General features: G+C 46.0%; 1 protein-coding gene across 1 annotated transcript in view; it reads left to right on the forward strand.

Annotated features, from left to right (window-relative positions):
* HYDIN (HYDIN axonemal central pair apparatus protein) overlaps positions 1 to 13,844 on the forward strand; it is a 164,826-nt gene that overhangs the window by 45,748 nt on the left and 105,234 nt on the right. The window contains exons 9-11 of the mRNA XM_062586846.1: positions 3,942 to 4,041; positions 8,832 to 8,950; positions 11,388 to 11,611. Coding sequence (XP_062442830.1) covers positions 3,942 to 4,041; positions 8,832 to 8,950; positions 11,388 to 11,611 — 443 coding nt within the window. The remainder of the gene's footprint in view (positions 1 to 3,941; positions 4,042 to 8,831; positions 8,951 to 11,387; positions 11,612 to 13,844) is intronic.

Here is a 13,844-nt window from a genome sequence, read left to right on the forward strand (position 1 = left end):
ACTGTGAACCAAAGCCTTGCTGTGCCTCACTTTCTGTAGAATTCACCAAAATATTTTTTTTAATGAAGCCCTCTTTTTATTAATCCTTCCCTGTTGTAGTTGCAATGTCTCCCTGTACGTGTTTATTGCTCTAGGCAGGGTTGTTCCTGTGCAGGTTGGGCTAGTTCATGCGTGCAGGGCGTGAGTGTAAGCTGGTTACTGGAGCGAGCTGGGGAGCAGATAGGTTTGCTTACTGAACCCCATTCGCACGAAGCTGAAGTCCCTCAGCAATGACCAAATGAGGACGCTTGATCTGAGTGCAGCTCGTAGCATGTGCTGTTGTGAACGGCTTCGCACTGCTTTTTGAACCTTTTGGCTCTGCACCCCACTCCTGGGTCCCCATGCCATCGAGTCCGTCCCTATCTCAGTCTCTGTGATGTATTGCTGTTATTCCACTCCAAAAGGCTAAGATCACTCTGTCAGTTGTATTTCTATCACAGATGTGCTGGTCTTGGAGTTCATCAAATCCCAAAGTCAGCTAAACTCACTCAACTGTAAAACTGCACTGTTGTTAGCAGATACATATTCATCAGGCCAACAGTTCTTCTTAATTTTCTCCCTTTCCTGCTTAGGTTTGTTTTTGCTTATGAACTGTATTACACTTGCTTCCATTAACGGGAGATGTATCGCCTCTGTCAACCTTTGAGTAATAACCAAACTGCCCCGAAGTTCTCCGCAGGGCCAATATGTCTGATTGCCATGCATAAATAGACCAGTGAGTACCATCAGTCCATAATCCAGAAGAAGTGAACAACAACAGAGTACTTTGCTAGATAGTTGATCTGAAAAGCTGATTCTGCTCCATTATACTTAAGGGAGCTTGTCTTCTGACTTCAACGGGAAGGATGTGCTCTAAATATCCCAGACGTGATTTGGCTTGATGAAGCTGCCCTCTGTGCAGCTATAAACTCTACCTTAGGGCAGCCAGTGTTGGACTAAAGACCAGCTGATGTAAAATCTCACTCTGCTTTTTCAGATATATTCCAAAGATTTGTAAGGAATAATACAGTTCCAGGCAAATTTGGTACTCAATTTATGGTAGACATTTTCTGATAGCCAGTGCAAACTCTTAAGCTGTGTGCCTCCAAGTAATCTGACTGTGCGCAGCCCTCTAATTCTGACTGCAGAACCACAGTCAAATCCAGGAACAGTGGGAGTCTCATTGGTGTAAGTGAAACTACAGGCTAGTTTCATTCTGTAGTGGAAACTTAATTTTTATGGTGGAAAGGATGGACGAACTCTTATGTCTGATGTCCTTGAGTGCTCTCCCATAAGACATTCAGTGTTGCTGATCAGCCTACACTGAGAATTGAAAGTTTCTGTGAAGTTTTGAAGGAGCAATCTTAAGAAATCGGAGGTAAGTGCAAAAAATAATGTTCATGTTTTTGTCCCGTAGATATGTATGTAAGTATGATAAGAACAGTTCAGAGGGTCAGACCAAAAGCCACGTAATGTATTTTGGTTATAAGGCTCAGGAAATGTCATGCATCTCTGCTGTAGACCTCTCCATAAGATGAAGACCCCAAGCCTCACCATCACTCTGATCTAAGCAGTGTTTCGGTAATGCTTCCTCCTCAGCATGGCAGCAGCTGAGTTTTGGTGCTAATGAGCCAGACAAGATGCCCTTTGCCATTCAGGGACAGCACGAGTGGTCTCTGCGGCGCTCTAAGCTGAGGTAGACAGTCCCAGACGAGGGTCAAACGTTACCACCGGACTGCTGAGCCTCTACAGCACCCTTTAAGGAGAATGCACATGGCCGGTGAGCTGAGATGTGCATTCAGCTACAGACAGTAGGCTCGAAGCAAACAAAATCAGCTGCCTAGTGCATCCCCCACCCCTCCCTGGGGACCATCTGCCTAGGGTGAGATGACTGAATTCATTCTGTTAAACACACAGTGAGCAGCTGGGTGATGAGCACTGGTGAGTTATTAGACTCTGATTAGCTAAGCCAGGGAAATCCATCATCCGACTGCCTCTTCTCAGTGGCTTGTCTTAAATAAGCTCCAGGCATCATAAGCCAAGCTTACGCTGTTCGGAGCCCCCAGAATATTTGTATTGCCATAAATCTAAGGAACCATGTGGATGCTCATGAGTCCGTGCTGCGTCCCTACGGAACCCAAGGGCTCTCTAATAGGCGAGCGTGTTGATTGCGGCTTGCAGGCTGATGCCCCCCGAATCGTGCTCCATACTTCCTCGGGCAAGTGTGTTGGGATGTAATAACGCTTCATCCTTCATCCACTGCTTGCTGGATAGAAACCTACAGCACGAAGCACATTTGATCTGGCTAATATATTTGCTCTGGGTTGTGAGAAGAATCCAAGTGACTTATTGTTTCAGACTTTCCTTATTATTGTGATGGTGTGTCAGTATTTGGAATAATTTTTTTCCAAGCCTGTTTTTTCCTCTCTTTTCTGTTTGCTCCAAACAGACTGTGCATTAGGGAATTATTTGGAGCTGCAGCCTCATAACTCACTGTGTCATAGTTTTTTAATGTTTGCTGGGACTGTCCTCTGAGCTGCAAGTGCTAAGTCAATGGGAGGTATTATGGTTATTTAATATTTATACTGCAGGAGTGCCAGAGGCACCACTCAGTTTAAGACACTTTCGGACAAAGTATTAAGGACGCCATGCAGTGAGCAGAATCAGACCTTACTTTATTGGTGGAAAAATAACTCATTTCGTTATTTGTTCTTTTCTATAAGATAAATTTTTCATTTCTCCTGGAGTATTATTACAGTTGTCAAAGGTGCATATATTTATGTCAATAAATGCATGAACAGCTATTTGTAATGTTATGGCTCGAGTCAGGCATCTGTGAAAGTGGGGCTGAGGGGATGTAAGCGGTGCCTTTATTTAACAGTTCAACATAGTTGGAAGAAATGAGTGAGTGCCTTTACCAACCAGGGACGTCTCTTAAAATGCTCAGCGAGGCTTTGGTGCGGCTGAGCTATGGGTTCCCTGGGATGGAGGGTACCAGTGCCAGGACCAGGGCATTGACTGGACAGCTGTGATCCTCTGGGAGCAGAGCAGAGAGAAGACTCCAAGGAAGCAGTCGACAGTTGGAGAAGCGCTGGCAGTGTGGCCCAGACTTGAATCTCAGAACAGGAGCACGACAAAGAGGGGAGAGCTTTTCTAGCTGAGTTACGGCTGAAAAGGTGGAGCTGTGAGCAGACCCCATCTCTTCTTACTTGATCTTATGTTCAAGGAAACAGAAATGTGCCTCTTGTGGAGGCAAACAGGGATGTATCAGACTCCCAATTTCTTTCTCAGATCTTGTATTAACTGGAGGAACCTATGTGTTGACTCGTGGTTGAGGGCAGAAGCAGCTGTCAGCAAGGAGTCAGTTCATCAATTCCCAGGCAGGAGGGCATATTCTGTTACGTGCCAAGTGCCCTTGACTCGCCTGCCTATGGCGTGATATGCAAATATGTACGTATATACAGACAGATGCACATACACGTGAATTGTATGAGATGTAGCATATTCTTAAGAAAGAATGGAAAAATCTATGAGATTGTTAAATCTCCTCCGATCTGAGTAACAGTGTTCACGTAGCCGTAGTGATATGAGGATGTAAGAGAAGGTTTGCAAGAGAGAGGGTGCATTTTTTCTTTAGACCAGCTGATACCACTGGTGAAAGTTGATCTGCTGGAGTGTAAACCAGCTTGTTTGCTTCCTGTTACAACCCTGGTTTAACAAAAGGCCTCTGCTAGGTTCTAGTAAAGGTGAGGGATTGAGAAGAGTTTCTTGCTGTTCTCAAACTCTCCTATAAATTTTACTGATAAATGTTCACTTGTTCCTTGCCCCTTATGGACACTGTAAATATAGGCTACAAGGCTGTGGTTGAAAACATGGAACGTAATATTTGAAGATAAACTGTTTCTTGTCCTCTGTTGTTTTAGGAAGGAGATGTCTGGCCAAATTCTACAGCTGAAATTAATGTGATCTTTAAACCTCGAGAAGCCAGAGTCTATCAACAAACTGTCTACTGCGACATCTCAGGTAAGCTCCCTCCTCCTGCTCTTGTCCACTGTGATGATGAGACACAAAAAGACACTTCCAGCCCTCTCAGCTCTTGTGTTATTGCTGGGAAGTGCCAATGGTTAGCAGGGCTGTGCTGGCACACATCTGTGGTACCTGTAATTTCTGGATAGCCTCCTATCCAAGGCGTCAGGGCCCAGGATGCCTGGTTTCCAAGTTTGGATCATCGACCCTGGAACAGCTAAGGCGGCGAAGGCATGAGTTTTGGTGCCATGGATTTGCCAGCTTTTATTCTGCTGTGACATATTTGTAAAGGACCAAGAACCACACAGCAGAATGGCTTTAGCAGAACAGCACTAAACCCCTACAGACCATTTATGACTAAGATGAGCCTTTATTACAGGGATGCGTAATCAGATTCTTGAGACAGTAGAAGCAGAGAATTGCAGATGTGTTCTCTGACACCTGCTACCCAGGTGCTGCCTGGCCTAGGGTAGCTGAGCGTGGCTGAGCCCTCTCCTCCTGCCAGCACAGTGCTTCTCTCCCTGCATGAGAATTGTCATCTGGTGGCTCTAAGTCTTTGGTTCATCTAGGTAGCAATGTGCAGAGCTTGCTGTACTGAGCAGAGTGAAAGCCATCCCTGGAAACTAGTCCAAGCAATCTGCGCTAGGCAAGTTTTATGTCCATCCTGTCCGAGGGAAGTGCTGTCACAACTCTTGCTGGGAGCAGTTACTCACTCACCCAAATACATCGCCTTTACCCTTACAGAGGTGACCATTTTGCTGTGCCAGCATGGGGCAGGGAATGCTTGCACCAGGCTGTGCAGTTCGTGTTACCATGCCGTTCCTCTCAGGCTCCAGGCCTTTCCTGTCTGGTGCTTTTTAAGGTATTTTCTGAGTGAGAGATCACCAGCAAACATCCGTCCAGGGAACACTGTGGGTTTTCCCATATTCCCACCCCATCTAATAGGAAGATAGGTGAAGCCCGTGGTCCTCTAGCATCCAGGCTCCTGTTTTAGAGAATGGTGGAATCACTAACACAGCTGCTTTGTTGCCTTCCTTAGTGCTCTAAGCTGACGGATACAGATGTCATCAAACAGCTTTTTATGTATACAGTAATTGCATAGGGTTTACTTGGCAAATGCCACCTACAGTAATTACACAGGGCTTGTGTTAACAAACTGTCTTCCTGCCCACCAGCTGCAGTTGTTAGAGCTGGGGAACAAAAGGCTGTATTTGAAAAGCTTTTCCCGAGGGATTCCTCCCTCGGAGCTGTTGTGCCTCTAGGTCTGAGATTCTTGCTCTGGTGACGGGGGCATCCGTCAGTTTGCTACAAAGGTCTCCAGGGGTTGCGCTAGGAGGACTTTGTGTCGCAGAGAAACGGGAAGGCGACTTGCATGCAAGTCTTGAGCCAGTCTGGGAGAGAGGGGAACAGAACTGGGCAAACAATCTTTATTTGGTAAGAGGAGGCCACTCTTTAAAGCCCCAGACTGGCCGTTGGGAGAACTTAGCTCCGTTGCATGCTCTTCCACCGGCTCCTTGAGGGGCCTCAGAGAGGTCATTTAAATTGTGAGCCTACCCCGTGTCCCTTATAAAATAGAGCTGTATGTTCAGGTTGGAGACTGCTGCAGTCAGAGTCAAGGTCCCTTGGTGCAAAAAGTTTAAGTAAAAATAACGATCTTTAATTAGGATGTTAATTTTGCTGCTTGATTCCTCCAAGAAGTGTGACTGCATTCCTCATGCATCTTGCATGCCAGTCACAAACCCCTTTGGAGCGTTATTTGCAGACGGCCTGTGAGCCTCTTGCTGGGAATATTTGTAAGCTTTGCTGCAGTAGGTCCCGATGCAGCATCACAAATCGTACAGCTGGATCTTCCCCCACCCCTCTCAGGAAAGGGGCTTTGCTGGCCTCTACTTTTTTGCAGGTGCCTCCAGAAATTGCTTAGCAGATGCTTCTGGATCAGGTGATTTACTGAGCTGATCAGCACTGTGCAACTTGCAAACCTGGCAGTTAAGGAGAGAAGTAATTTGAAATTTGCTCTTGGCAAATATTTAAGCTCAGAATGAACTTTCTTAGTTATTCATGCAAATAAAATCACGATTCTTGAGTGCCGGAAGAAAGCATACAGGAGGGTGGGGGTCAGTCACCTGAAATTCATTTTTAGGTTTGTCTGACTGTCCTCAGAAATATTTCTCCTTTTCACATCAATTCCACGTGACAAATTTCCAAATCCTGGTCCTTGGTGAGGTGCATAGTTAGAAGTATAGCAGTTAATCCCTGTATTGAGTTATGACCGGTATCTCCTGGCAAGCCCTTCTAAGCCACTCTCACCTGCCTGGGCCATGCCCTCAGTGTCGAGTTGTTGTAACTAGAGAGACAAAACCCCAAGTGACATTCACCCCTTTACCTTATGACAGGACTGTACATTTACATTACTGTAATGTAAATCTAGGAGTCTCTGTTTAGTGATGTGGTTAGAAGAGAATCATGTTCGAAACTGGTCACGTAATGTGGGGACATTCTGTGAACAGGAACCCAGGGGTCAGAAAGCAATAAAAGTGAAGTGGCAGAGAAGTCTTTGGCTGTTGTGCCATTTACACTGCTAAGTATTTGAAAGCAAGGAGGTGACTGTAGGAAAGCGGTGCCAGATCGTACACCCTGTATCATATGCGCAGCTGTTATTCCAAGTTAGATCCAAACTCTGGTTCTAGTGCTGGATATGGATTTGGGATGGAGGGCAAGCAGGGAGCTGTAGCTCCTCCATGTCCTTGCTATGGTCTGTGCTGGTCTGTGCGCTTCAGGCCACAAGCTGCAGTGAGAAAATTGCAGGACCACAGCTTACACCTACTCAGGCCTTGGGCAAAGGCTGGATGCACCTGCAAGCCCCAGCTGCTAGCGGAGAGGAGGAGGACACACTCTAGTTTGATCTCCTCTCAGCTCTCCTGAGCGATCCTGTCTCTAGCTTAGTCTGTTCCTGCTCCTTTGGGAAAAGCCCATTGTGAGGTTCGGCTGGAAGGAGGAAGAGCAAAACTTCCGGAGTTTCCAGGATCAGTGTAGGGGTAGAAAGGAAGGTTTCTTTGGACTCTTCAAGAGAGGTTGAGGACATGCTCTGGAAGGACAAGAATTGCCACTCATTTGTTTGATTGCAGCGGCTGAGGGACGAGTCTCTTGTATTGGTCTGTGCGTTTAAGCTTTACAGTGTGATCATGGGGGAAAGCTTGTCCCTTGGAAGTCTCTGCCAATTCCCCAGAGCGTTGATGGTTTATGCCTAGGGTTCTTTCTAATGAAAATTGAATTGTGTGTGATCTGAGATGGAAAAGTCTTTTCACAGCAAGCACTAAATGCTGCCTCTTTTACAGTATCCATGAAATAGAAATACACAGCCCTCAAATTAATAGCAGGGCTGTAAAATATAGCTCTCATCCCTGCTATCAACCAGATTTTGGCTGTATCCACTTCAATGTTGAATGTAACAAAAGCTCCATACCAATTATTTTCTGACTTTGGATGCTATCAAACGTGGCTGTGAGATCAAGAAGTCAATGATTATTGAAACAGGCCTAGGCTATTCCAGGAGAGTTTTTCCAAGTTGTGATATAGTCACCATGTTGTCATATTTAGGTCCTTCCTTCCAATAGCAAGATACTTAAGATATTCTGAGTAACCACAAAAGGTGGAGTCTTTTTTTTTTCTTTCTTTCTTTTTCTTTCCTTTTTTTTTTTTTTTTTTTTTTGAAAGGCAACCATTCAATCCCTAATCTTTAATAAATGGTGACTATCACACAAAAGAAGCTTGTAGGACAGGAATGTTTTTGCACAAAAACTACAGTGAAGGTTGAATACAAACTTTTGGGCTTTCATCTCCTTCTTGTGCTACTTGCTTTCCATGCAGAACAGAATGGGGTGTCAGAGAGACCCAATCCCAAACTTGGGCTAGGATTCAGGCCCCTCTCAGCTGCTGCAGTGGTTCAGAGCAGCCTTTGAACTAAAAGACCTGGCACTGGGTGATCTTAGCAGCCGTAGAGGAGAAAATCAGCCTCTTGGAGTTTAGCTGTGAACCTGGGTTCTCCTGGTTACCTTTGCAGCAAGGGATGTGCGTGTTAGCAGCACACGTGTGCCCTGTTATCTGTCAGTAATGAATAGGCAGGATTTCCACAAGTGCTCAGCGTGCTGAAGGCGAAGTGTCTTGGCAGAGCCAAGCTCTAGTGTCACAGGGTGGCTAGGTGAGCACTTCCCACCTCTGGAGATCCCAGGGCCCTGTCTAATTTTGGGGCTGCCATGGGAAGCAAGCCCTGGGGCACACAGGTGCGTGGGCACAGGCAGTGGCTGAGGGGTTCTGCCAGCTCTGACTGGCCCTCAGATGTGCATATCGGCATTATCGGGGGCTTTGCCTTGCCTCAGCTCGTGCTTCTCGATTCCTATGCTATTGTCTCATGTTGCATTAGTATAGCCAGCATATTTTTATCTTTAGTTCTGTTTCATGGGCTTTGTGCCACTGCTGAAAGAGTCTGAGTGGATTTCAAAACTCATCTAAATGCATGGGAAGCAATTCAAAGATGACGTTTTAAATCCAGTGTTGCTTTTTCAGGGTATAAAATGATTACTAAATCAAAAAACCCAGCCCAAGGGGCATCTTATTCCCTGCATGTCTCCTGAGGCGCAAGGAAGCATCTCATATTTTCCCATGGAGCATCTAGAGCTGGTCCCCATCAGCATGTGGTCGGGGGCTCGCTGCACCTTCAGGCTGAGGTCACGGGAAAAATCCAGGACAGCAGAGGGAATGGCTGTACTGAAACAGAAATGTCTCCCCAGGCCGCGAGACCAGGCTGCCCCTGCGCATCAGAGGGGAGGGCGTAGGGCCCAAGCTCCGCTTCGGTTTTGACCAGCTCGACATCGGGAAGGTCTTTGTCGGATCGGCGCACAGCTACGAGGTGAGCAGCAGGCTGTCAGTGTGCTCGGCGGGGATGCTGGCTCTCCCTGTCCGGTCATGAAGCCGGAGGAGACCACCTCCTGCAGAGCAGTGAGATTTCCAGAGACCTCTGCAATTGTGGACAGGGGAGGCAGCACCCCATAATAATCTCATTCAGTTCTTTGATGCATTCTGGGCGTTTTTTATGGGGTCTGAACAGTGTATCTTGTTCGCATCAAGTCCCCGTCCCTGCTTTTCTCTCTGGGCTTTTTCTTAGCAACCTTGTCTTGAGGGCGGCTGGGAGGTTTTATGTCAGAAGTGTTTAGCAGCACACACAAAAACTTGAAACATAAAAAGAATATTGGGCGAATAAGGGAAGCATTCAAAGGTGTTCTTTCTGCCTCGAATGCAATGCACCTTTATGTTCCGGCTGTTAAAAAGCAGCTAGAGCAAATATATTGCATTTGAACTCAAGTCCACTGTAAACACTTTTCAGTTAAATGCATCCTTGGAGTCTGAAGAGTGCTCTCCCATCTCCTGGCTCAAAACTGTCCCTTGCAAATGAGCTGGGAGTGCTTTCCCTTGCCTCTGTCTCACCATGCTTCAGTCTTGGTACATCTCAGGTACATCTGGAAAGAGTAGAGAGTTTCTGCAAATGAAGCAAAGGAAACTTCAATTTATCTACCCCCCACTGTGGCCTCAAATCTCTGCAAAAATGAAAAACAAAGGAACCTAAAGAGGTAGTAAATGAGGCAATGCATCATGCCAGACATTTTCAAAAGCTTGACTGTGACAGGGAAGGGCATGCTAAGGTGTTTCCGTACAAAAATATTTTGCTCTCTATGCATTTTTAATGCTGATACTTTATTGCTTCTCTCTATATCAATTTATTATTTTCATTACTTCAGAAAAATATGAATAAGTAGATGATGCTGTTAGTGCTGTCCTAAGCAGCTAGACTGTGGGTAAACCTCAGCTCAGCATGGCCTCCCTAAGTGCCATTTGTAACCAGGATGTAAAATACATTCAGGTTACCACTGAGGAGCTGGAATGTGTGAAAGTATTTTCTGCAGCAGCAGCTGCAAAATTTTAAAACAAAGCACATATGTATGCTTCTTTCTCATTTTCTCTGCCAGATTTTGCAAGGACAAAAGGTAGGAAAAAGAAACCTGAAACAGATGAAAGGAGTACATGGAAATGGCAGGATTTGGCCCTGCAGCAATCAGAAAATTTACAGCTTTGCTTTTGGGCAGGTTTGTTGGTGACATACTGCCAGTACTTGCTGGCAGAAGTGGGCATATCTTGACCACTAGAAAAGTGTCGAGGCTGAAGAAGCACGGAGCAGCTGTGGTGTGTTCAAGGCAGCCGATCTCGAGTGTTCAAGAAAATACAGCATAGGTTCTAAATTTGCAGTTTCTTGCAAATAATTTGAAATCTTCATTGATGGTTGTGCATATTTAAGAGGTTCTTTTCTTTCCTAACTGTTCTCTTTGAGTACAGACAAAAGAATTAGCAGGTTAAAGAAAAATGGTAAGTCTAAAACATGTGCTGTAGCAAAGTTTGGGACTACTTCTGAATTTAGCTACCATGCTGTCTAAGTGTTTGTTCTACATATAAGCACCCCTTATTTATTGCATAATGTAGAAAACTCTGGTAAAATAAGTAAGTTAAGAAAAAGAGAACATAGTATTTTTGCCATGCTCCACCATAATCTCTTTCAACTGAAGCACTTGATAAAGTGAGACCAAGTCGGGAATATTTGACAGAAGGATCCAGTCCCCAGCAAAGGGCGTGAGTGATGCTTGTCTGAAGAAAGTTCCTGGAGTGGTTTGTTAGGTTATTCCCCCAAATTAAATCACTCTTTTGCTCTTGTGTTGCTGTATTTATTTCTGTCTAATTTATCTTGTTAGCTGTAGAACACAAGGTTCTGTTGCTTTTCTCTCTGTCATGGGGCTTATGTTCCCAATTTTCAGTAAGGATTGGGGGTGTTTTGAACCGCTACCCCAGCAAATGCGGTCCTGAGAGCTGACAGTGCCTCTGCTTGTAGCTCGCCATGGAAGCTGAATGCATTTGGCACTTAGGAGGATTGGGCTTATCCGGCCACAAGCAGTTACGTGATGATTCACCAGTAATGCCGTTCCCCCTCTGCTCTTAGGAACTGTCCTGAGTCAACTCAGCTATGCCGATAGCTGCTTTGCACCGCAGGTCCGTTCGGTGGACTGCTCTATGTCACTGGAATAAGCCTGGAGTGACTCTGTTTTTACAGTGTTACTGCTGCTTTGCATGAGCAAACCCAAAGGCAGGATTTGTCCTGTTGTATTTGCTTTAGCTTCTGCCAGGAACCAGCGTGCAACACCTTCTGTCTTTTTCTAATTAAACAGCTAACATCTGTAAATCAGCCTTTTGTATGAAAGGAAGATTTCTTATGTATCTCCCTTCTGCTTTTCTTGCTGCTTTAGGCAATCCTGTTTAACAAAGGAGCCATTGATGCTCTCTTCAGCTTGGTCCCTCCAGCTACAGCTCTGGGCTCCTGCTTTACTTTTCACCCCCAGGAGGGCATCATTTTACCAGAGGGGCTTCAGGCCATACAGATCTCCTTCAGGTCAACCATCCTGGGGGAGTTCACAGAAGAATTTGGGTTCAGCGTGCATGGATCTCCCGAACCTGTGACCTTGACTATCAGGTAAGGAAGACTGTAGAAGTTGGATGTTTGCATATTTGTAGCACTTGCTGTCTCTGTGTAATTGTCTCTCCAGCACTACTGGAAGACTTGTACCAATATCCTCATTCTGCAGTGGAGCAGAGAAGAGAAAGAGACATTGTCTCTAAGACAATCTCTAAGACCTAAGAGAAGGTCTTAGATTTGGGATGCCAGGATCAGAGCCAAGACTTTAGCTTTGACTTCAGTTTGAACCCTGCAATTGCTGCTAGCAGCAAGTGAAGCATAGCTTACTAGGAGAGTAAGTGACTGTGCCTCCTGTTCTTTCAGTACCCAGTTTAACTCTGGAAGTCTTCAGTTCTTCTGGAAAGCAGTTCTGTCTTTGTAATCAAGCCAGGGCAGGTCTCTGACTTTCCAGGATAGTGTTTCCACAGAGGTTAGCAGCAGTAAGGTCCTTCTGTAAGACTTTGCTGTGATCAGGGTTTTTAGTGACATTGCTCTTGCTGAAAAAAGAAAAGTTTGACTGAAGACTGTACAGGAAAGGTGTGGAGATGTAAGGCCTCGCTGCTTGGAGAGATGCCTGTTGCCTAGTCCTGGGTTCCTGGGAACTAGAGTGACTTCCTCCTGCAAGTATCTCATGTTCTCCTTCAAGCCATGGCAAACAGACTGATGAAGTCAGCCCTGTTTGGGCAGTGGATGGTGTTGGACATTCCATCCAGACGTAGAGCAAGGAACACTGCGTGAGCAGATGCCAAGGAGCGCTCAAAGGTGGCTGAGGGATGGGAGAGCCTGGGTGGTTCTGCAGTTGAAAGTAGTGTGTTAAAATCCTGCATTGATAATCCATACAAAAAAGGTAGCAGCATCCTCAGCAGCACCTCCTATGTTAGCCTCATGGGACCGGCTGTCCTCCCTGCTCCTCGGTAGCACGTGCTATGGTAACTTCTTACTGCAAGTGGGAAAGTGCTCAGAGACCAGGAGCTCTGCACCTCCAAAAGGACTCAGGGGTCATTCTGTGGGCTGTTGCTGTTAGAAAAGATAATCCTCACAGGGCAACCCCCTCGTATACACACACGCACACATTCTCTGAGAAGCAAACAAAAAAAAAAAAGTCTTAGAGTGCAGTGTGGCATTCAGAGGACCCTTTCTTTACTCCAGTGCGTCTCCTCAGAGTAGAGACTAATAAGCTTGCTTCTCAGGACCAGAGCAGAGTATGAGCAATGCAAGCTTGTCCCAGCTGCTCCTCCCTGTGGGCAAAGAGGTGGGATGTTTTAGTTGATATCCCAAGCTGAGACTGGATGCTTGGGAGCTTTGGAGCTGGCCATACCTCCTTGGCAGCCAGCCTCCTGGGCTGTTGCAGCTGGGAGACACCGAGGTCAAGCATGGGGCCAGGTAGTGATGAAGTGAAGAGGAATCTGTGATCTGCTCACTAGTGAGGTAAGGGAAGTAGGTTTGAATGGATAAGAAGGAAGAGCAAGGTTGTTGTTTTGCAGAGAGTGTGATGAGTAGGTCTGTTGACCTCCAGTAGAGAAACAATTACGTTGGCTTTCTGTTTGGAGGGAGAGTGCTGCTTTTTTTGGAAATCAAGAGGGAACATTTCACAATCAAATAATTTCTTCTCATCTGTCCCTCCCCCAGATTGGTCATGGGATGTTTTTACATAAGCAGCTTTCTCCTTGAGCAAGGGCAGGTTTTGCTTGTAAAGATGCGCTTATCACCGGTAGAATACACTTTTTCTCAGATATCACCCACTGTCTCTGCCCTGCAATGGCCATGTTCCTGAGGAAGGAAACAGCTGTCCAAGGCATAGTTGTCTTCTGGTTTCCATATATCCAAGTGAAACAGTCCTGGCTTTTCTGCTGATGACTGGCTCCTGGTGCCTGCAACACCCTGCTGCCATGAGCCTAGGACTTCTTACCTTTCTCTGTGGCTGCTGCCCATCCCATTGTGCCAGCACGATCCTAGGCTCACTGCAGACTTTTTGCCTCGGTGAAAGAGCATTACTGTTGCTTTTTACTTCCGTATCCTGGTGGTACTCCTCTATGGTGACTGCTCCTTTGCAACCCCTCTGGTGGGGCTGCAACATCTCCACGTGCTCCCGTGCAGCTGTCTCTCAGCATTTCCATTGCAGTCCACTTTTGAGATGGTGTCTTCCTCCTTGACTTCCATTTTGTCTTTGTTTCAGGGATCCCCGTCCCATGCTGGTACTTCTCATTCTCTAACCCCATAACTCAAGCTGTTTGTATTCAAACTCCCTTGA

This window comes from Rhea pennata, chromosome 13 (assembly GCF_028389875.1).
Source record: "Rhea pennata isolate bPtePen1 chromosome 13, bPtePen1.pri, whole genome shotgun sequence".
NCBI classification, from domain to species: Eukaryota; Metazoa; Chordata; class Aves; order Rheiformes; family Rheidae; genus Rhea; species Rhea pennata.